This window comes from Myotis yumanensis, unplaced genomic scaffold (assembly GCF_028538775.1).
Source record: "Myotis yumanensis isolate MYYU_CA2020_CCGP unplaced genomic scaffold, mMyoYum1.0.hap1 SCAF_8, whole genome shotgun sequence".
Classification (NCBI taxonomy): Eukaryota; Metazoa; Chordata; class Mammalia; order Chiroptera; family Vespertilionidae; genus Myotis; species Myotis yumanensis.
The window spans coordinates 17,665,627-17,689,005 of NW_027223759.1; the positions used below are offsets into that span (position 1 = coordinate 17,665,627).

The window sequence follows — 23,379 nt, forward strand, 5'->3', positions numbered from 1 at the left end:
ACAATAGAATGTGAGAATCCATTAGAGTATTTTTCATTTCTTCTAATTTCTACCCCATATAAGGTTTATAAAAATAGATATTACATATACAATCAATGACAATTCTTCACTTTGAATCTCTATTATTTACACGGTCTTTAAAAATTAGATGCTTTTTGTATCCTCAGAGATACTTTATGACTTACAATATGCGGAATGATGCCAACTCTGAGTACATCAAAGAATATTTATGGGCATGGAAATGTAAAAGGGAGGCCTAATACATCATTTAATCTTTTCAGTTCAAAATCATAGGCTGGGTGAAAACAAAGATCCAAATATGAAGCATCTTGAACGTAGGTTGCTGCATTATTTTTCTAGAGCAAAATTAAAATAACGAGAGAGGTTTCTTTTTATCCTAGATCAAATACTAAACACTTTAGCATCATGTACAGAATACAGTTTAAAGACCTGGTGCTAAAGAAAATTTTAAAACGCAATGCAAAACTGGCTAACAGCCTACATCATTTCCCTGAAACATTATTTTTAATTTAAATGAACATTTTATTTTTACATGCTGTGTCAATTTATATATCATTTCATTTTGAGACAGCAATTTGCTACTATCAGTCTTTCCTTTGTTTCTCTTTCTTGAGCTCATATACTTAAGTGTGAGTGTGAGTGTGTGTGTGTGTGTGTGTGTATGTGTGTGTGTGCACACGCAAGTATGATACACATGGAGTGGCATAAAGCAGAAAAGAATAATGGAGAAAAGAGACTAATGTTTATTTCATGAACGGAAATACATCATATATACTTCCAATACATGGGAACATGTCTTTGCCCATTAAAAATCACCTTTTTAAAGAAATAAAAGCATTTGTAATGCTTACCCACAAACTTTTGTGGAGTGGAGCTTTTACGTTTTCCCATATTCCCCGTGAGCTTCTCTATGACAGCAGGTCTCTCAAAAGGCACCAGAGAAATATTGTTGTCCATAATAGGCTCTTGTTCCTTACAATCTTCTATAGGAGGTACTATATAAAACCATACAAAAATGCAATCTCATAATTTCTTCAACACTTTACAGGTACAACGCTGAATTTGCCATCTCAACATGTGTTATACAAACATAAGCTGGTATGCTGGAGCAGAAGCAAGTAGAAAGGGAACCTCCAGTGTTCGAGTCCCCGGTAGTTTTACTCTCACACACAGAGGATTTCTTTTTATCTGAGTCTCTCTCAGATCAATAGCATAAACTGTTGCCACTTTTATGGGTGGCAAACATGTTCATCTTGCTTCTCATCTTAGGCCCCTGAAAGTGTTTCTAACAGTGATTAAAATCAATACTACTTTAAGACTGCACTATTCTCAAGGCTTTTGGAGTTTATTTTTGTAAAACCATTTAAGTCCACTCGTTTGCAGAAAAACTTCAACAGACACACAGAATAACAGCACAATATTTGACCAGGTGTTTTGTTTTTCATCCATGTATTTTCTTGTAACAATTTTTCTATTTGATGAGCTGAGTGAGCCGGTGGCCCCATTGAGCCTCCTGAAGGAGATTCCATTCTGAACATGCCGACTAAGCTGGCTGCTTCATGATTGTAATTTATTTTAACAAGAGCTCTTCAGCAGGATAAAAGAATCTATTTCCAAACTGGCATATTTGCTCACTGAACTGCTCCAACGTATTCGGCATAAACTTTCCAATGCTGCTCCCTCTTCATCCCATTTCGTTAAGTCGCTATGGGCTAATATACTAGCTCCGTGGTCGGCAGACTGCGGCTCGCGAGCCACATGTGGCTCTTTGGCCCCTTGAGTGTGGCTCTTCCTAAGGCTTAGGAGTACCCTAATTAAGTGAATAACAATGTCCCTACCTATATAGTTTAAGTTTAAAAAATTTGGCTCTCAAAAGAAATTTCAATCGTTGTACTGTTGATATTTGGCTCTGTTGACTAACGAGTTTGCCGACCACTGTAGCTCATAGGTTATACATTGACATGCTTAGTGTAGACCAGTGGTTCTCAACCTTCTGGCCTTTAAATACAGTTCCTCATGTTGTGACCCAACCGTAAAATTATTTTCGTTGCTACTTCATAACTGTAATGTTGCTACTGTTATGAATCGTCATGTAAATATCTGATATGCAGGATGGTCTTAGGCGACCCCTGTGAAAGGGTCGTTCGACCGCCAAAGGGGCTGCGACCCACAGATTGAGAACCACTGGTGTAGACAAAGAACTTGTAAAAGTTGTTTTTGAATAAAAATATTGTCAAAAACATTTAACCAAGGACAGATTTAACTAGGTAACATCTGAGGACAGACTGAGATAAGCTGATTAAAACCATGTTCATAGGAAAGACCATAACTTATTGCTTCTTGATTATTGTTGATTTCTCCAATTGTATCTGTGCCAATACTGTTTGGAAACCGCAGGGTTTCATATCTTAGGATATCATTACTTGTTCAGCATGCTCTGTATAGTGATTTATTCTGCTCCTTGCATTTGCAAAGGATAGTTCACTGTGCGAAACACAATGCATTCTCATTTATAAGGGCGGAAGCTAAAATAAAGTGAGAAAGCAAGAGATGAAAGTTAAGAAAATCCAGTGCACAATTCAGGTGACCTAGTTAATAAGCAATATAGGTTGCATATTTTGAAAAAAAATGAAAAATAGCATCATAAAATTGTTTTCCTAAATTGGATATGTTTAAAGAGATCGACATTCAATCTAAAGTTTGGGACTAACCTAATGTAGTCTGGTAGATGGGCCAGAAAATTTTAATCTTAATTCTCTGTTTCATAACAGATCCTCCGGTTACTGATGACAAAGGATTCTAGAATTATTGGATGTTAATTTGGAAAAAAAAATTCCAAGAACAGATTCAGAAACAAGGAAATGCTTTGCTCATTTGTTATACTGATATAATTAATAATATTACCAGGTGGAAAAAGTATGTCCTACATTATGTATGTCCTATCTTAGAAAAAACTAAAATTAAAAAAGAAAAAAAGAACTTAAAAAGTAAAGCAAAGAGAGGATTCAAATAAGGAGGTACAGGAGGATGGAATGGTGTGGTGATGTAGTGGGGAACCATGCAATTAGATGCAGACTATTGTCAAAATCTTAACTTGTTTTGGGTGGATTCTCTGGCACTTACTATATTATTTAAAAAATACCTATAGACCAAATAACTATAAATCAAAGATGAAAATATGTCACAGATCAAGATCCCAAATTAAAAAAGAAAAGTTTGTTGTAAATTTTGCTAAAAAACAGCAAAACTGGTTAACAGGGTTTGTCCCAAAATTGAATATACTAATTAGTTTTGAAATGAGTAGTCTAAAACTTAGCAGTTTTGCTCTAAGTCTCACCTTGAATTTTCATATTTGCACACATTTAACACTCAAAACGAAACACTCAAAACGAAACAGTTCCCACACCACATCCACCTCAATTCAGATGATTTGTCCCAAGTTCAATGAAGCTCATGTGAACTGAAAACAATGACTTTGGCAGAGCTCTGGTCTAAATTGTGCGTTGCAAAAGTCCTTTACAGATCAGATGTTGAGCCTGTTTCTACCATATTGACAACAACAATAACAACAAGAGCTGACGTGTTAAGGATTTGCATTTAATAATTCATTGAATGCTTTCAATAACCCCCTGAGATACAACTGCCTTCTCCATTCTACAGGTCTGGAAACAAAACCCAGATGTGATGTTATTCCCTCAGGGTCTACATCTAGTTAGTAAGGAATACAGTAGATGAGTTGAACCTAAATGGTCTAGTTCCAGGGACTGAGCTCTTAGCCACTATGCTGTAGTATTCTTTTTAGACATAATTTGAATTTTGACTTTATATAAACAAGATTGACATATTTTTATGGTCTGCCATTGGGGAAATATCTGATACATTTTCTCAATTATGTAACTAACCTGAACTTTTTGCTTTCACGAATCTGTGCAACTCATCAAAATGTTTCTGGATACACAGGGTGGTGGGCAAAAGTAGGTTTACACTTGTGAGTATGTTTAGTTAACTCAATGATGTGTTACTCCCATAATGAGACATTCATCTAGGCTATGAAAATACCAATATGCTAACTTCACTTGTTGGAGCAAACTTCATAACCAAATATCTTCTTTAGAGTTATTTTTAAAGATATAATCAGGATAAAAGTAGATTTGTACTTGCATTATTTTATCATCTCATCTCATTGATTAATCATAAAGACAGAACCATGGTATTCCCAACATAGAGCTACTGTACTGAACCATCCACTTAAATTTCAAACTCAAAGAATACACAATCTGAGAGACCTAGATTAGATCATTTGTCCATCCGGTGACCAGAAGCAGGCCCGGCCCCCGGCCCAACAGTCCCTGCCATGGCTTCCTACAATGAGAGACAGTTCTCTAAAGGGAAACGAAAGTCTTGTTATCAAAAGAAGAAGGAAGGTATGTAGGGCAGGCAAAACCAACAAATGTCTTCTATATTCTCACATATTTTCTCCATGTTGTTGAAGCTAAAACAAACTTTTCAGTTATCTCAGTTATTTTCTTGAGAACATTGGACAGTGCTAATACTTGCTTTGGCTTCTGTCAAATCACTCTTTCCATTTTCAAGCCTTCTGCTCTTACTCATCTTCATGCCTTTTATTTTTTTTAATTTTTTTATTCCTGATGTGTTCTTGACCTTCTAGATGTCTCACTATATTCTTAGCAATATAATTTATAAAACTTGTTACTTTAGGCTACTATCTATATAATGATGGCTCCCATAACTTTATTTCCTACCCACCCCTCTCTCCAGATCTTTTTTAAAAAAATATTTTTATTGATTTCAGAGAAGAAGGGAGAGGGAGAGAGAGATAGAAATATCAACGATGAGAGAGAATCACTGAATGACTGCCTCCTGCACATCCCCTACTGGGGATTGAGCCCGCAACCCAAGCACGTGCCCTTGACTGGAATTGAACCTGGGGCCTTCAGTCCACAGGCCGAGGCTCTATCCACTGAGCTAAACCAGCTAGGGCTTTCTCCAGATCTTGATATACATGCATATATCAAGAATATATATACATATACATATATCTATATCTAATATATATATCTATACATACAATATTTGACTTCTTCTTAGATTCACTTGGCTATCTCTAATAGGTACTTAAAGGATAATGTGTTGAAAAACTGAAATCTCCATTTCCCTCCCCAAACTTTCTCTTATTTCTCTAATTTCCAACTCTGTGAATTGCACTACTACCTACCTGATCATCCATGCTAGATAATTGTGGCAGATTCTAGATTTCTTCCTTTCACCCAGTCTCCTCTTCCCTACCAGCTCTCCATATATATGGAAAAAGAGGAGAGGCAGAGAGAGGGAGAGAGAGAGAGGAGGGAGAGGGAGAGGGAGAGGGAGAGGGAGAGGGAGAGGGAGAGGGAGAGGGAGAGGGAGAGGGAGAGGGGAGGGATAGGGAGAGGGAAGGGATAGGGATAGGGAGAGGGAGAGGGAGAGGGAGAGGGAGAGGGAGAGCGAGAGGGAGAGAGAGAGAGAGAAAGAAAGAGAGAGAGAGAGAGAGAGAGAGAGACCCCAAGTGTTTTAGATTGAACATCTACAGTTGCTCCCAATTACCTGAATTTTCTGGATATTGCAGGCCTCTAAGCACAACTAATCAGTAGATTGTTGCAATGGTCTACTTGCTTCTATGTCAACTCTTCTGATCTATCTCCCATATTTCCAGCAATAAAATTTTAATGTAATAATGTTTTTTTTAGGATAAATTACAATTCTTCACTTAGTACAGAGGCCCTTGATTCTCTGTTCATAGCCTAAATCTCTTAGCCTTACCACCCTCCAATGCTTCTTGCCCTTACAAACTGGGCTCTAACTATACATGGCTGCTTCTAGGTCCTTAACCTACCCTGCTGTTCTACATTTCTATGTCTTCACACATGCTGTTCTTTCTGCATGAAACACCCTCCTCCACTTACTCAGCTGTCTATATCTCCTTTCAAAAGTCCACTCGAACATAACTTTCCCTAGAAATTCCTCTTGGGTACCCAGAGGTGTGCCCTCATAATGCTTATCACAGTGTTCTCACTGTAGGTTTACAGGTCAAATCCTTCCAAGTGTTTGTAAATGACCTTAGGGTAGAAACTGCTTTTTATTTGACTTTGTATCTGTAGTACCTTTTATGATGTGAGACAAATATACTAGTCAATGGATGTTTCCTAAGTGACTTAATGAAGGAAATGTTACCCAATGAAAATAGGGTGAAAAAGTATACTAGAAGGTTTACAGGTTCCCAGTATGTCTCCATACTTACAATAAAGAAATTCTCTTTACCAAATCATCCAAACCATACATTTAAAAAGCTATATTTTTTTCTTTAAAGTCAACTATCTTTCCAGTTTACACTTCCATTTTTGTCTTTGGGCAAGGGGAACACTTAATTATATGCTTTGATTTTTAAAGCTTTTTCTTCAAGCTGAATGGACTTGCAAAATGAGCATAAAATAACTTTCAGATAAGATAATGTGCCATAAAACCAAATTCATTATTATCTTTATTTCTAAAATTATAAGTTATTGTTTTTCCCTTTCCATCAAACTAAATAACTTTTTTATTCTACCTGCTGAATATGTCTTCAGCGTTTCGCCCTGTCCTCATCTCCTGCTACTGCCTATTCCTCTTCTCTGTGGCATTCTCACTTCCTGTCTCTCCTAACGTGCCAGTAAGGCATCCATCCTATATGCGACCTGGGTGCCATTTTTCTTTAGAAGACACAAATGAAGTTAAAGAATGCTGCTCTGATTTCGGACACTTTCTCGGTAGAAGAGCCAACATGGGAAGAACATGTTTTGGGAAAGAGAGGCTAGGAAATATAACTATGCCAGATATGAAAATAAAAGAATAGTAATTAATTTTAAGGAGCTAATGGCAGCCATAAGTATAGCAACTGCCGTATATATTACAAGAAGACAAAAAAATAGAGAAGATGTAACAAGATAGTAAGAGAGGGAAGGGGGGACAAATGATTTCATTGTGGCTCTGTTTAAAAGGAGACACACGCCAAGCATTGCCTATGAGACAAGGTTCATGATGAACTCTAGCAGCATTCACCCGCAGTTTTCTCTCCTATGGCATTTATTAATTCCTACTTCATACATTCAATTCTCCACCAAGTATGCTAACAATTATTATTACAATACACCTAGAAAAAGTACCATAGTAAATGTCATTAATGTAACCTTAGGTGGTGAAGTCAATATCCAATATTGAACAAATATTTGGGTCTATAAATGATATCGACACCTCTCCCTCCCCCCTTCTCCTTGGCTTTGCCCCTGGTCTTCCCAGTACCTGAGGGTCTCCCTCAGGCCGCCCCCCCATCCCCAGTGCAGTTTCAGAGCCACCTGCAAAGGGGCTTTGCCGTGAAGACATAAGCAAGCTGGAAAGTGGGGCTGATGCGGTGGCTGCAGCTGCTTAGAAAAAAGTCTTTCCCCTTCCCAAAACACACCTGCTCAAACTGCCCATCAGCACTTACTCTGTAACTGGTTAATCGGCCAAGAGATAGTTAAATGTCGACTATATTTATGTATACCGATCTCCCTATAACAATATAAAGTCTTCTGGAGAGATCCCCTCTCATTCAGATGTGCATGCGACCGAGTTGCATAAATAACTATGATCAGAAAAGTGAATTAACAGAATCACTAATCCAATCAAATGTCAAAACTGAAATAAGAGACCATTAAATGGCGAAAGTAGTAGAGCATAAGGTGTCTTTGGAAATCTGTGGCAAGCTTTGGCATGGCCCCAAGCCTCTATAAGCTATCCTGCCTCAAGCCACCTCTATAACCAATACTTCAAACAGAAATAGCGTGCTTCGTAGGCAAATGAAACCTCTAATGCCAAAATTAATGCCAGTAAGTAACATAACTTTAAAGGGGATTGAACATTTACTACTTCTTAATATTTAATGCCCAGAAATGTACTAGTAAAAAGAACTATTTATTGGGTGTTTATTGCACACCCAATAACATTTAATTCTCATGCCAAGCTGATGAGTAACACACTCAGACACCACATAGCCAGACCAGGTTTGCTGGACTCACACCTCTTTAACCTCTTTGCTCTGGAACCTATGCTACCCTCATAAGGCCAGGTAAGCCAAGCTTACAATATCAAATTTGACAAGACTTAAAACAGAGAGGTTTTAAATTGTTTTAGTTAATAATAATAACAATATAATAAAAAATGGACTGGCAACCATGCACAGAACTAAATCTGATCCTTTATATTATATAAACTAGCCTCAATGCAAAGACATGCTTCAATTATTCATGATAACAAAATATTTTAACCAAAAAGAATTCCCAACAACATATAATCACTAGCTATCCAATAAACAGTTTCATAGTATGCACCATATAAAACAAACAAAAAACACACAAATAACCTTAGGGCTCTCTATAAATCACTCAATAAATATTTATACTTTAAAGGTGACTATAGCAATCTCCAATTATTCTGTTTAATATTGGCCAAATCTTTTTATATAACAGGTATAAAAACACCAATAAGTTAAGATTTGTATATGTTCCTGTATGGATAATAGGATAAAAAATATAATTAATAGGACAAAACAAGATGCCTCCAAATCTAAAGAAGTGAACTTAATAACTTCCTTGTGTAAGGATGATTTACTCACATGAATTTTAGAGTTATTAACTGATAAATCTTAGAGACTGCCTTCCATCTGCCACTGTGTATTCTGGAGACCAGGATGACTTGCTTGGGTTTTGATTTCTGTGCATGGAAGTGGTGCCTAATTTTGATCTAGTCTGTGCCCCACACTTGCAGAAAGAAAATCAATAATTTCCAAGATAATTCACAAGACATTTTGGAGAAAATTCCAATTATATCAACAACCACTTACCTAAGAGAAATGTGCACATAGCTAATTACATCTTTCAGGAAGCCCGTAGACTTATGTGGGACCATCTCTAGCTATTTGAATAAATAGTACCTTCCTTTGGTGTCTTCAAGGTCACCTGCCATTATTATGTTAATTCAAACATTTGTTATGAGAACTAATTGGGGAGTATGACAAAAATTCAATATAGTTTGTTTGCAAAGCTTCCGTCCCAAAGCTCAAGTCTTTTCAAATGCTTAAGAAGAGAATGCCATACAAAGCTAATGTGATCTAAAATTGTTTTAAACAAAGTAAGATTTGTTTCCTTCATGCTGAAGGGTAGACAACTCTTTAACCCATACAAAACCCTAAAAGCAGTAGAGAGGGGTATGAGCATTGTGAATGCCAGTTCTACCCACCGTGGTGACTCATGACCTGGCCCGCAGCCTCCATGCTGACATTCTGGAGATAGTTGTGGCAGCGTTCCTTGTGCTCCTCCAGTGAACTGCGCTGCTTGTAGCTTCGTCCACAGTAGTTGCACTTGTGAGGTTTACCCACTGCGAAGAGACGTCGAGATTAGTGTGCTGCCAGTCTCCCCCAAAGCAAAATTAATAGCTAACTTCTGGTGGTGTGGAGGAAGCATTTATAAGCTTTTCAGACTTAAATCTCTTCCTCCTCCACACTCTTAGATAATAAAATCTCCACCAAGACTAAAAGACAGAAAGAAGATAAGGCAGATCGTGCCTTCGGCGATAGGGGAAAGACTGAATCAAATTCATGCTCTGACTGTATGCTACATGATCAGTCTTCAAATTATCTGACTCTAACACTAACAGTGACTCTTACACAATTCTCTCAGCTTTGACTCATTCACAAGACAAATCAGGAATGCCCTAGATACATGATGAGAATTATCTTTTATTTTATTTTTTTTGGGTGGTGGTGGTAAGGACAGAGAATCTTACTGAAGAAAACTAGAATGTGACAACTCAAAATGTCATTGTTTAATAAGAAAATTATTCATGGGTACCAAGAAGACTAAAAGGAATTCAAGTGATGAGAAAAAGCACAGATAAAAGCAAGGTTTCTCTTTTCTTTCCACCTTGGTTAATAGCTATTCACACATGCAAAACTTTACAGCAGATAAAGCGTATTCTCCCACATCACCACTGTTCTTATATTACCAAGAATTAACCTACTAGGCGCTTTCGGTCAGGATTAACAATAAGCACGGAAGCCCTCACACGGTTAGTTATACAATGATAGTAAGTAATGTTTTCCAACACACTTCACATTCAGGAAGTAACTGATTTCCTAACAGACAGAGAGCCGTATTTCAGTGTACCTGGTAAAATACTGTGATGACCACTTAAAAATAAACAAAAACACTTGACAATATTAAGAAGAAAAAAACACATTTATGGAAAGAGGCATGTTTTAATGTATGACTATTCACCTGGATGTCACAGAGCACTTTGATTTTCGGTTTTGAATAGTAAGGGGGGAAAAACATATGCCCCTAGGTGGTCTGTGCCGCGGCCTTCAGAAGTACAGGCAGTGAGTCAGGTCAGGAGCGCTCTTTGACTCCCATAGCAGTTACTTTGTTTTGCCCACACGACACTCCTTTTCATGGCCAAATAGAGCATTCCTGAGTCCAGCCACCTTAACGCACCAGCGCTAGACACTGGTTATAAGTGGGGTCAAGATACTGTAACAAGGCAAGATATTCATAGGTAGATAGAAGTTGCATTGTGCTGATTTTTGTTTTAAACAAAGCCTTTAGATTGCATTTGAGATACACATAAACTAAACTAAGTTGTTTCATTATTATACTTTTTTGGGTAAACTATCTTAAATAAACGAGAGTTTCTAAGGCATGATTACTCATTCCTAAAAATACTAGCCAAAGTAACTTCTATTATTCAGAACCGAGGATTTCTGAGAAGTGGAAACCAGGTAGCTGTGTATATTGTGAAGAATTGGTGTCACTGTGTAAGAGCTATTAAAAAATACAAGAAAAACGCTTTCAGTAAAAAATATTTCATGCAAATAATACAAATATATCTACATGTAATTACATTCCAAGACAAGGGGCTACACATAACAAAATGCCGTTGTTTGCTGTAACTAATACTCAGCTTTGGGCTCTTTGGTGCTGTTTCTTTAGAAATAAGTGGGGGATTTGTATGGAGAAAATCTATCAAGCAATTAATACTTATTAAGCATATGCACTGAAATTAGTTGTCCACTATAAACTAGTTCTGTCATCTTATTCTTCCTCTTCATTATTCCTATCGCACTGCATCCTATGATACCTGTGTTCCTGTGAATATAACCTACTATACTTCCCCTTATTTATATAAGCAAACTTCTCAACTTAACGAAAATGTACTTCCTTTCTACTCCCCCTGGCTCACAATCCTCTATAAACTCCCAATATACCTGACAAGGAGAAAAAGATGACACTTTATACTGCTCTCAAGACTCACTTTATTACCCCCCTCATGTCTGAGGTCTACCCGTTTGCTTTACTTCAGCTCCTCCCATTTTGTCCTGGGCTTTAAAATGTTACTCTTGTGCTAGCCGGTTTGGCTCAGTGGATAGAGTGTCAGGCTGTGGACCAAAGGGTCTAGGGTTCAATTTCAGTCAAGGGCACATACATTGGTTGCAGGCTCCTCCCTGGTCCAGGCCTTGGTCAGAGTGTGTGCAGGAGGCAACCAATTGATGTGTTTCTCTCACATTGATATTTCTGTATTTCCCTCTCTCCCTAAAAATCAATGGAAAAACATCCTCAGGTGAGGATTAAAAAACAAAACAAAACACAAACTAAAACATCACTCCTGTCTGGCCAGCATGGTTCAGTGGTTGAGCATAGACTGATGAACCAGGAGGTCATGGTTCCATTCCTGATGAGGGTACATGCCCAGGTTGGGGGCTCGATCCCCGGTATGAGACGTACCGGAGGCAGCCGATCAATGATCCTCTCTAACCACTGTTGTTTCTCTCTCTCTCTCTCCCTCTCCCTTCTTCTCTGAAATCAATAGAGGTATATTTAAAAATAAATCAAACATCTCTCATTCCTCTTCATCCCATCTTTGTTCTTGTTGAGTCCAAGGAATGAGAGTAAACTTTTCTAAAAACAGTAACCCCACGTTTCCTAATTCTTCAACTGCACCCCACTCCAGCAATCCCCGTACCGGGTGACAGGTTGGACTCTGACAGCTCATAACTATTTCACCTGCAGATTTGCTTTGGAAATGCTCCACCTTTCCCCTCTCATTTGCTATGCATTGATGAAGAGCTTACTGTGCACCAACACTGTGATGAGGCTGGGTGGTAAAATGGAGAACAAACCTCAAGGTGGCTATCCTCATGCAACTGACAGCTGGCTGAGGGAGGCGGGCATTTAGAAAATTCACAATAGCTGAAACCGGTTTGGCTTAGTGGATAGAGCGTCGGCCTGGGGACTGAAAGGTCCCAGGTTCGATTCCGGTCAAGGGCATGTACCTGGGTTGCGGGCACATCCCCAGTAGGAGGTGTGCAAGAGGCAGCTGGTCGATGTATCTCTCTCATCGATGTTTCTAACTCTCTATCTCTCTTCCTTCCTCTCTGTAAAAAATCAATAAAATATATTAAAAAAAAAAAAAAGAAAATTCACAATATATTACAAATTGCGGTAGATTCTGCAGAACAAGAGAATGCTGTGCTGGTCTAACATAAGTGACTTAATTTAGTCTGCGAAGGCTGCGCAGGGAGGTCTTCCTGAGGTAGGAGCATTTAGGCTGATAACTGAAGAATAAGCAGAAGCGAGATAATGGGGGGAAGAGGGTGGAGTGGAGGAGAGGCCCTGTTTCAGAATTTCCCGGAACTGCCTTCATCTCTTTCTATTTGCTCTCACATTTTTAGCGCCTTCAAAGTCTAGATCATGCCCTTACAGGTCTTTTGAACACTATTTTCAAACATCATTAAGGATCCCGGCCAAATCTAATGGCACTACTACCTCCATAAGACCATTTCCTGTCATCTCTTTGATATTTCTTAAAAATCATGTCCATGAAAATATGTTTAGTATTTATTCTCTACATATGATGAGTTTATCAGTGCAATGCTTACTTATAAACTTATGAATTAACATGTGAACATGTATACTAATTGAAGAGGACCAGTATTTTGCTACTTTCATTTTTATAAATAATATTATACATTCTCCCCAGCTGTAACATCTTCATTCTGATATTACTGAAGCATTTTAAAAAGTCATCAATAGCCCGAATCACTAAGTAGAGTGGACTTGAATCAATCCTAAGTCTGCCTAATTTCTTGGTCCTTATAAACTTGTGTGTGTCTTGAATCTCCTGTTTTATTTAGTGTCTGGGATCAGATGTTGTGGGCTTCTCAATCTCTTCCTTCCGGGTGTCCCCCAAAATGCATACACACACTTCAAATAATTATAAAGGCAGTGTTTATTAAAGTACCTTTCATTTTCAACATTGAACCATCAGCTGTTAAAGTGTGTATACATATTTTGGGGACACCCTGGATATGAATCTCTAGATTTTGTTTCCAGTAGTCTCTTTTCCCTGGAGATCAAACCCTCATTTCTGTGAAACATCCACATTATGCCTGGAATAATTTCCCATAGTTGTAAGCTTCCACTTGTCATTTAAACCTTTTTAAAAATGATCGTGGTGACCCCAAAGACATAGTTCTCTCCTCTGTGTTTTCACAGCATTCTGTTCATGCTCTGTTGATACATATGCTAATTGCTTTGTAATTATCCATTGGGTAACTATTTATTTCCCTGATCCAAACAATGAGCTCTAATAGGCACAGGGGTCATGTTTTACCCAATTGTGAATTGATAGTGCTTAAGGCAGTTATTAAGCATAGGAGATACTCAATATGTATTTGCTTAATGACTGTACTTGAAACTCCAAATACCTTCTAAGTACTGCCTCATGCATATTCCTCTGAAATCTAAAATTCCATATATCCATTTTAAAATGGTCTTTATTGATGTGTATTTTACATAAAATAAAATCCACCCACTTGAAGTGTATTTTCAAGGAGTTTAGAGTATATAGTTGTGTTACCACCACCACAACTAAAATACAGAACCTTTCTATCACTCTATAAAAAAATCTCTCTTGCTCCTTTGCATCAATTCCCTTCCCCACACTCAGTCCATGGCAACCACAGTTCTGCTTCTGTCACTACAGTTTTGCCTTTTAAGGATTTCACATAAACTGAATCAGGCAGTATGTAGCATTTTGTGTCTGGCTTGCTTCGCTCAACATAATGATTTTGAGATTCATCCATGGTGTTTCACATATTGATAGTTGGTTACTTTTTTATTGCTGAGCAGTATTTCATCATATGAATATACCACAGTTTGCTTATTTATTCATTAGCTTGGGTTGATTCTTGTTTATGGCTATTAGGAATAAAGCTTCTACTAACATTTGCAGGCAAGCCTGTATATTCATTTCTTTCAATTGCGGGGTCATATGGTAGGTATCTGATTGATTTCATAAAGAACTGCCTGTTTTCCAAAATGGCTATATCACTGTGCACCTCCTCAAGCAGTATGTATATTAGAGTTAACAATATTCCAACATGGCATTGCCAATCTTTGTATTTTATTTTACCTGTTCCAGCGGGTATGTAGTGGTACAAAATGGTGTTCTTGTGTTGTCCTAATATCTCATGAGACTAATCGTTTGCCATTCACATTTCACGTATTTTATTTGGTGAATTATCTGTTCAAATCTTTTGCCTTTTTTTTTACTATGCTATTTCTAATTTTATTATTAAGTTTCAAGAGTTCTTTACTTATTCTACATACAAGTCTTTCATTAGGTATATACTTTGCAAATATTTTCTATAAGTGTGTTTTGCTTTTTTTATTTTTGAGTTTCTGTTTTAATTTTGAATAAGTCCAATTTATCAATATTTTCTTCAGTGTTTTGTGTTTCTTTGTGCTCTATGCAAGAGACCTTTGACTAACCAAATGTCAGGATAATTTCCTCCTTTGTTTTCTTCTAGAAGTTGTATGTTTAGCTCTTATATTTAGGTCTCTGACTCATTTTAACTTAATTTTTGTATATGATGTAAGGTAAAGTCGATTGTTCTAGCTCCTTTTATAAAAATTATCTTTTTTTTCTTTAAATTATCTCAGTACCTTTGTTGAAAATCAATTGATCATATATTTTTGCATATATTTCTGGACCCTCCATCCCACTTCATTAATCTCTATGTGTATTGTTTACCACAAAGTAGTCTTACAGTTAGTCCTCGTAAGTAATGTAGTCATCCAACTTTGTTTTTTTCAAAATTATTTTGGCTATTTTAGGTCTTTTGTACTTCCAAATAGTTTTTTGAATCAGTTTGTCAATTTCTACAAAAATGGCTGGCTGCTAGGATTTTTATTGGGATTATATTGAACCAATAGGCCAAAATTCAGGAGAATTAACATCTTAATAGTAATGAATTGTTTAAACCAGGGGTCCTCAAACTTTTTAAACAGGGGGCCAGTTCACTGTCCCTCAGACCGTTGGAGGGCCGGACTATAGTTTAAAAAAAACTATGAACAAATTCCTATGCACACTGCACATATCTTATTTTGAAGTAAAAAAACAAAACGGGAACAAATACAGTATTTGTATTTACATCTGGCCCGCGGGCCGTAGTTTGAGGAGCCCTGGTTTAAACAATGATCATGCTATTATTACAACATTCATTTAGGCCTTCTTTAATTTTTCTCAGCAGTTTTGAAATTTTTCTTGCATATACAGAAATAAATATAAAGCTATTCAGAGTATTTCTATTTGAGGAAGCATCAATGATTTCTATGTTTCAATGAATTCCTATTGTATACTTCCAATGGTTATAGGTGTTTTAGTGATGCTCCATTTTCATTTCTGATATTGGTAAACTGAGTGTTCCCTATTAGTACTGATTAATCCTGTCTAGAGGTTTATCCATTTTATTGATCTTTTCACAGATTCAGTCTTTGATTTCATTGTTTTTTTCTATTATTTTGTCTTCTCTTTCATTGACCTCAGCCTTTATCATTCTTATTTTACACACTCTAGATTAAATTTGCTTTTCTTTTGTAATTTTTTAAGAAGGGGGCTTAATTAGTTTGAGATCTCTGTTTTTCTAATTAAACACTTAATACTACACATTTCCATCCAAATACCACTTCTATTTTCATGTTCATGTTTTCCTTTATATTCTTAAACATATGGAGTATATTTACAATAGCTATTTTATCAACTTTGTGTGCTATTTTCATCATTTGGTAATTTCTAGGTCTGTTTCTATTGATTTGTTTTTCTGCTGATTATGGGTAATATTTTCCACCTTCTTTGTAGATTTGTTAATTTTTAAATGAGATTCTGGATATTGTGAATTTTACTTCAGTGGGTTCTAAATTTCTTCAATTTGTTGTATCTCTTTAAAGTGTATTTTTTCTGCTATGCTGTTACATTTCTTGCAATCATTTTGATCCTTTTGATATTTGCTTTTATGCTTTCAGACAGATCCAGAGCATGCTTTAATATAAAGGTTAATTTAGCCCCAGTACTAAGATAATAACTTCTGAAGACTTTACTCGATTCCCTACATGTTACAAAATCTTTCCATACTGGCTGTTGATAATTAACTATTCCTAGTCCTGCATAAACTCCAGGAATTGTTTGACCTTATGCTTTCTGGTGTTTCTGTTCCTAAGCAGTTTCCTCATACATGTAAGTACATAACTGCCTTGCGAAAGATTTAAGGGGCACTCTGCAAAACTCCAGAGCTTTTTCTGTGCATCTACTTCCTGTCTGATATTCTGCCTCCCACACTCTAAGCATATAGGTCTCCCTGGATTCCTCAAGTCAGCAACTGCCTGCTCTGTTTGGGTTTGCTGGTCCTGAACTGTGGCCTGGAAACTGCCTCCCAGAAGGAAGCTGGGGGTAATCATAGAACTCACCAGCTTTGCTTTCTTCTCTCCTGGGTCACACTCCCACAGTGGCTATTGTTCAATGTCTAAATGTCACTGAATATACTTTGTCTTGTATTCTAGTTGTTCAAGGCAGGAGGGTTAATCTGATCCCAAATATTTCATTGTGATTGGAAGCAAAAGCTATATTGTTTAATGATTTAATACCAAGAAAGTCACACTAAATTTGTAAGTTTATCCACACAGTTCAGGTAACTGAAATAAAGTTTCTTAAAAATATAATTCTAAGAATAGGTAACACTAAAGATTCTAAGATATAGAAGATAACAGGGTCAATGTTCCCAATTATCTCAAAGTTAACTTACAGTCTCTTCTTTGACATATTGTACCTCACAAAATCCAACATCTGTACCTCACTAAAAAAGGAAGAACTACCAGCATAATCTGTCAGAGATGTAGTTGCAGATTGCTGACCTGAGTAATGAATTGTACACTGAAGATGACATAAAGAAAATGTGACAATCCTGAAGACTATTCAATTAAAAAGATTTGCTAGCATTAACTAGGATTATCTCCATCCGTCATTATAAGGAATTAAAAACTAAGAAATACTTGCCCCTATACTCCTAAGAGCTCCATATACCTACCCAAAAGGAAAAATATATTTAAAAAGCCATAAAGAATTTTAAAGTAGGAATGTTTACTATAAATTCATAGGGAATTATGAAGATAAACAGCACAACCATGTCTTGTTCACTTATATTTTCTTGAAATATGTGACTTCAAAAGTTATCCTAGTGAAACCTACAAAAAAAATTACAATTGCACTAATATCAGTGGTAAATGTTTTATCCTTTATATAGATATATAAAACACATCTATATAAAGAAAATATATTTACCATTTACATATTTACCATAACACATATAGAATCAGCAACAGAGCAGTAAACATATATCACATTCATTTTCCTTTAATACCATTAAATGCACTCACTTTCCTTTATATACTTACTAGAGGCCCAGTGCATGAAAATTCGTGCACTCGGGGGAAGAGGGGTGGGTCCCTCAGCCCGGCCTGCGCCCTCTCGGGGAGTGGGCCTAAGCTGCTGTCTGGCCTCCCTCTGTGGGGAGGCAACTGGCGACCGGGCAGGCCTGAGCCCCTGCAAGTGGCCGACCCTCCTCCCCCGCCGCCAACACTGGTGGCCTCCCTCTGAGGGAGGTGACCCTGGCGGACCGATCTGGGGATGGTGCTGGCTAGTGAGTGGCCGGCCCCACCCCCCATGGCCCCTCCGCCGCTGGTCGCCAGCTGGTTGCCACCACCCCCTGATTGCTATCCCCTCCCTATGCCCACTGGCATATGCCTTGGCTGGCCTGGCACCACCTGCTCGCCAGCCCTGCCCCCTGCCAACTGGTCGTTCTACCACTTGGTTGATTTGCATATTATGCTTTTATTATATAGGATAATGCAAAAAATGGAAATTTGGATATCTGATAGTACTTGGCAGTTGCTTACAGAATTATAAATTCATCTGAAGAAAGATGAGCACTGAAATGTGTAAACGACATTTAACTTTTTGCTGTTTTTAGTACCCATAAGTCATACTTTGTCTGAGTTAGTGATCTGTTGTTTTATTGTATGAACCCACTATATAATTTTGATGTTCTTGATCACTATTGTTATACTGCTGCCTCAAAAAAGGTTTTGCCAAAAAAACAACCCTGTAGGTTGCTTAGTGTAAAAAAAAAAAAAAAAAAAAAAAGTTTTGCCAATTCATATTCATCCCATTAGTCTTCACCACCTTCTAACATACTACACAATTTACTTACTTATTATGTTTGCTGTTGATTGCCTATCTCCCTTCATTAGAATGTAAGTTCTATAGAGCAGGATCTTTTTTCCCTCACTGCTATATCTCAAGTGCCTAGAAAAATGCCTGGCATGAAGATACTCAAGAAATATGTGTTGAATGAATAAATGTCTCTTCATTACTAGAGCTTTTTCAGGCTTCTCCACCTGGTACCAAGAATTTTCAACTGGAAGAGGCCATCACCCATGTATGCTATGCCTACTTTCCAGGAGTGAGTGAAAAGAGCACTCGGAGTTACATCTAATTTCACACAAAAAATACCCAAATGTATTATTTATTCTTTGTGATTCACAAACTTGGAAAATATGCATGAGCTGACCTTATAGAAATGAGAACAGCTCAGTGATTTCCCTTTCCTACTATGGAATTTTTTTAGAACAAGTACATTATACCATAAGACTCACCTCATTCAATTAATCAACATTTTTTTTATTACCGAATATGTGCCAAGCACCATTCAAGGAGTTGGGAAATACATTAATAAGACAGAGGAGGCCCATATTTCATGGAGCCTATATTAGAATGGTGGGGGTTAGGGGGTGACAGGGTAGAGACAAGCAACAGATGCATGGACAAGAAGCCATCATAACTAGATTGGGATGGAAGCTTTACAAGACCTTATGATAGGACTAGAAAGCCCTAGCCAATTTGGCTCAGTGGATAGAGCATCAGCCTATGAATTAAGGGTCCCAGGTTTGATTTTGATCAAGGGCGTATACCTCAGTTGCAGGCTCAACCCCAGCCCTGGTCGGGGCGCATGCAGGAGTATGCAGGAGGCAACCGACTGATGTGTCTCTCTCTTTCATGGATGTTTCTCTGTCTCTCTCTTACCTTCCACTCTCTCTAAAAACATCAATGGAAAATATCCTCTGGTGAGGATCAAAAAAAAAAAAAAAAAGAATAAGAAAAAAAAAAGAGTCAGGAAAATAGTAACTTAGAAAATGGTTTATAGAAGGCCACTATCTCCAAGGAGATGGTATTTAAAGCAAATATCTGAAGGATAAGGAGGCAGTCATGACAAACACTGGGGAAAGAGCTGAAGGGAAATACTTCTAGGATCATCAGTGCAAGATCCCAAGGGTTGGCAAAGAATAAAAGAACCTGGGTGGCAAAGAAAGCAGTGAGGGTAGAGTGGTATATAACTGGACAGGTGGGCAGAACTTCCATTGGCCATGATAAACAGATTTTTTTCATGAGAGTGATGGAAAGCCATTAAGATATTTTAAGTAGAGGAACCATATTTTTTTATTATTTATTTATTTATCCTCACCTGAAGATATTTTTCAATTGATTTTTAGAGACAGTGGAAGAGAGAGGAGAGGGAAAGACAGAGGGAAATATGGATGTGAGAGAATCACATCGATTGGTTGTCTCCTGCACGTGCCCTGACTAGGGCCCAGACCAGGGAAAAGCCTGCAACTGAGGTGCATGTCCTTGACCAGAGTCAAACCCAGGACCCTTCCATCTGCAGGCTGACGCTCTATTCACTGCGCCAAACCGGCTAGGATGGAACCACATGTTTTAAAATGGGTTTTTAAATAACTTTCTGGCAGCTATATAATGAATAAATTGGGAAGAGTATAGTGACTGACAGCACAGGCTACAGAGTCAGGCAAAGCAGAGTTTATATCACAGCTTTTCCTGAGTATACTGGAAATTGTATATAATACACATATATGGTTATAATAGAAAGTTTTACTCTATCAGAGCATAATTTTTAAAAAGTACTCTCACAAGGATAATTTATACTATTCTTTTTAGTTTTTATTTTATTCTAAATTTCTATATGTGATCAGCATTATGGAACATTTGTATATTTGACCATGATATGATCTTTAGTTTTATTATGCTGAGCACTTGGGTGTGTGTGTGTGTGTGTGTGCACGCGCACGCGTGTGTTTAAAATCTAATCCAAATAATACATTGTTGGAACAATATAAACAAATAAATAAGGTGAAAATATAATCTATATATATAAAACCCTAATATGCAAATAGACCAAACAGCTAAGCAACCGAACAACTGAACCGGTCACTATGACATGTGCTGACCACCAGGGGGCGTGCATAGAACATGGCGGGCATCGGCAGTAGGTGGCAGAGTACGGAACATGGTGGGCATTGGCCATGGCAGGACAGTGGAGCAGGGGCACCAGACCAAGGCACAGTGCCAGTTTCTGTCATTGGGCCAAGCCTCTGGTTGTTACTGAAAATTCTTTGCTCTCACACACCGTGGTCCCACCTGGCACTTGAGCCTCTGCCAGCGCTCACACCCGCTGAAGGTGCTGGAGCCACCGCTTGCACCCACTGCTGGTGCCCGGCACTGGCCCCTATTGCTCAGTGCTGTCAGTGGGTGTGAGTCGTGGCTACTGGCCCTGATTGTCCCTCAGGGCTTCTCCACCTCCCCCTGCTCCTGAGGGGCGATCGGAGCTGGCAGCCACCGCTCACACTCGCTGCCGGCACCTGGTGCCGGTCCCGATCACTCAGTGCCCTCAGTGGGTGCAAGCAGTTGCCAGCCCTGATCATCCCTGAGGGCTTCTCCACCTGTCCCTACTCCTGAGGGGTGATCAGGGCAGCAGCCGCCACTTGCACCTGCTGACAGCGCTGGCCCTGCTTGCACCTGCTGCTGGTGCTGGCCTCCATCACTCTGCGCCTTCAGCGTGTGGGGGCTGCCAGCAGACAGGGGACTGAGGGCCTCGGTGGGAGGGGCTGGGCAGGGGTGCAGAGGATGGGCTGAGATCTACCCCTGTGCCCACTGCAGCTCCTTTCAAGGTGCACAAATTCATGCACTGGGCACCTAGTAACCTTAATAAGATAAAGATTTACATACGGGACCATACACATAATATTTAAAACTCTAGGTTGTGGGTATGTTAGGTACCACTTTCCTCTTTAATTTGCTTTAAAAATAGTGCTTGTCACATAATAAGAGACTATTAAATGTTAGCCATTAACTTTTATTTTTATAATGAATTGAAATTTATCATCTATTAGAAAATACATGTAACCACCACTGACCTCCACTAATATTAAAAAACTAACTTTCTAGTTAATGCAAACATGTTCAACTGAAAGCATCCACAGATTCATCATTCATTCAATAGATACAGCATAAGGGATGTTGATGCAAAATATAATAAGATCTCTTATTTCAAAATGCTGGATTTAGGATCTTTCATTATCTATTTGCTTATTATCATCATATTTCTGCACAATGTAAAGGGATACCACTCTGACAGATGATATATACACCTTAAATAAAAATTTAATTTTCTCTCTATATATTTTATATTCTTATAATGACTGATATGGGTTTTTATGTACCTCCTTTGTATGACTTTCTAACATTTGGGAGTTTACTTACAAGATCTGGCAAGATAGTACAGGTTGTGGATGAACAGGTTTCCTTGACTCACATACAAGGATCAAGTAGGGAAACAGGAGGGTGGAGGTTAGCTCACCCCCACCCCCACCACAAAAACCAGTGTGATGTGCCCTTTTGGACACTGAGTGAGTAATGAAGTTGGCATGCTGCCCTTCCACTTCTGACCTAGAGTTTCAAAGAAGCCAGGCCCACAGGCTCAGCGATGTGAAAGGGAAAATGTGAACTGGCCACAAGTTCAGACTGTCCACCCCAACACCCATGTAGGGTGTAAAACAGTGACAGCCAACTTGGGAATGAGAACCATGTCTGCAGAAGACTGAGGAGGAGAAACAGGGCCATGATTCTTGCCCTTTTCTTTAGAACTCCTGAGAACAGGAAAAGGTAAGGACGAAAGTTTCCAGCAGTAACCTGATCTAATGTATGTTGTTGCGCCAAAGTGAAGAGCTACCTCAGATGAATACATGTTACAGAAGAAAGGCTTACCTTCAGTAACTCCTTCTAGAAACAAGTGTCTGAAATTTGAAGGAGTTTGACTACTGTTATTGGAAAAAATTCCATTTAAAATATACTACCATATGTTATTTTAAAATTTTAATTTTTTAAATAAGGAACATAGGGTAGACTGTAAAATGATTATTTGTTTGCAAAAAAATAAAGTGTTCTACTGGGTGCAAATCCCATGGGTTGTTTTACCTGTTGACCTGTGGCTCTGACAGTGGCTCTTCCTTCCTGATCACAGTCCAACGGCAGAGCCTTAAGTGTGAGCATTAAGAGTCAGGAATGAAGATACTAATTCCATCTCCTCTCTTCGGTATTTATTACAAAGCATATAGAGAAGGCACCATGGGCATCTATTGGGACTCGAAGGGTGAAATCAGCATAGCACAGTTATGTAAATCATGTGTGCAACTGACACAGCTTGTGTAATTATCAGTGTAATCCACCTTCCGGAAGCAAAGGAGGGGGCAGAGGGTGGGGCAAGTTCACACTTGGGAGATCATCCAGAAAGTGGGCCAGGTGCCAGGTCTACAATCAGGTGAGAACAGTTCCTTCCCCTGGGAAGCCTACACTTAATGCACCATCACTATCATGAATGACTTGCACTAGATTCAATTTCTGAACCTGCATCATATAATCCAGTATGTCTGTCACTACATACTGGCCCATGAATTAGTTATTTTTTAAGTGAATCTCTTTGGCAAATCTGGTAGAAAAGTCAAGGTGATCAGGTTTTAAAATACTATCAATATGAATATAACTGATGAT

The 23,379-nt window shown here is 38.3% G+C and overlaps 1 protein-coding gene across 5 annotated transcripts in view; it reads right to left on the reverse strand.

Annotated features, from left to right (window-relative positions):
* The window catches only part of IKZF2 (IKAROS family zinc finger 2), a 147,577-nt gene that overhangs the window by 11,168 nt on the left and 113,030 nt on the right, over positions 1–23,379 (reverse strand). For 4 of the 5 annotated variants that reach the window (XM_070422063.1, XM_070422062.1, XM_070422060.1 and 1 more), the window contains 2 exons: positions 9,328–9,465; positions 873–1,016 (listed from right to left, as the gene is read on the reverse strand). In XM_070422063.1, the coding sequence (XP_070278164.1) occupies positions 873–1,016; positions 9,328–9,465 (282 nt within the window). The remainder of the gene's footprint in view (positions 1–872; positions 1,017–9,327; positions 9,466–23,379) is intronic. The other variant, XM_070422061.1, reaches the window with a different exon arrangement.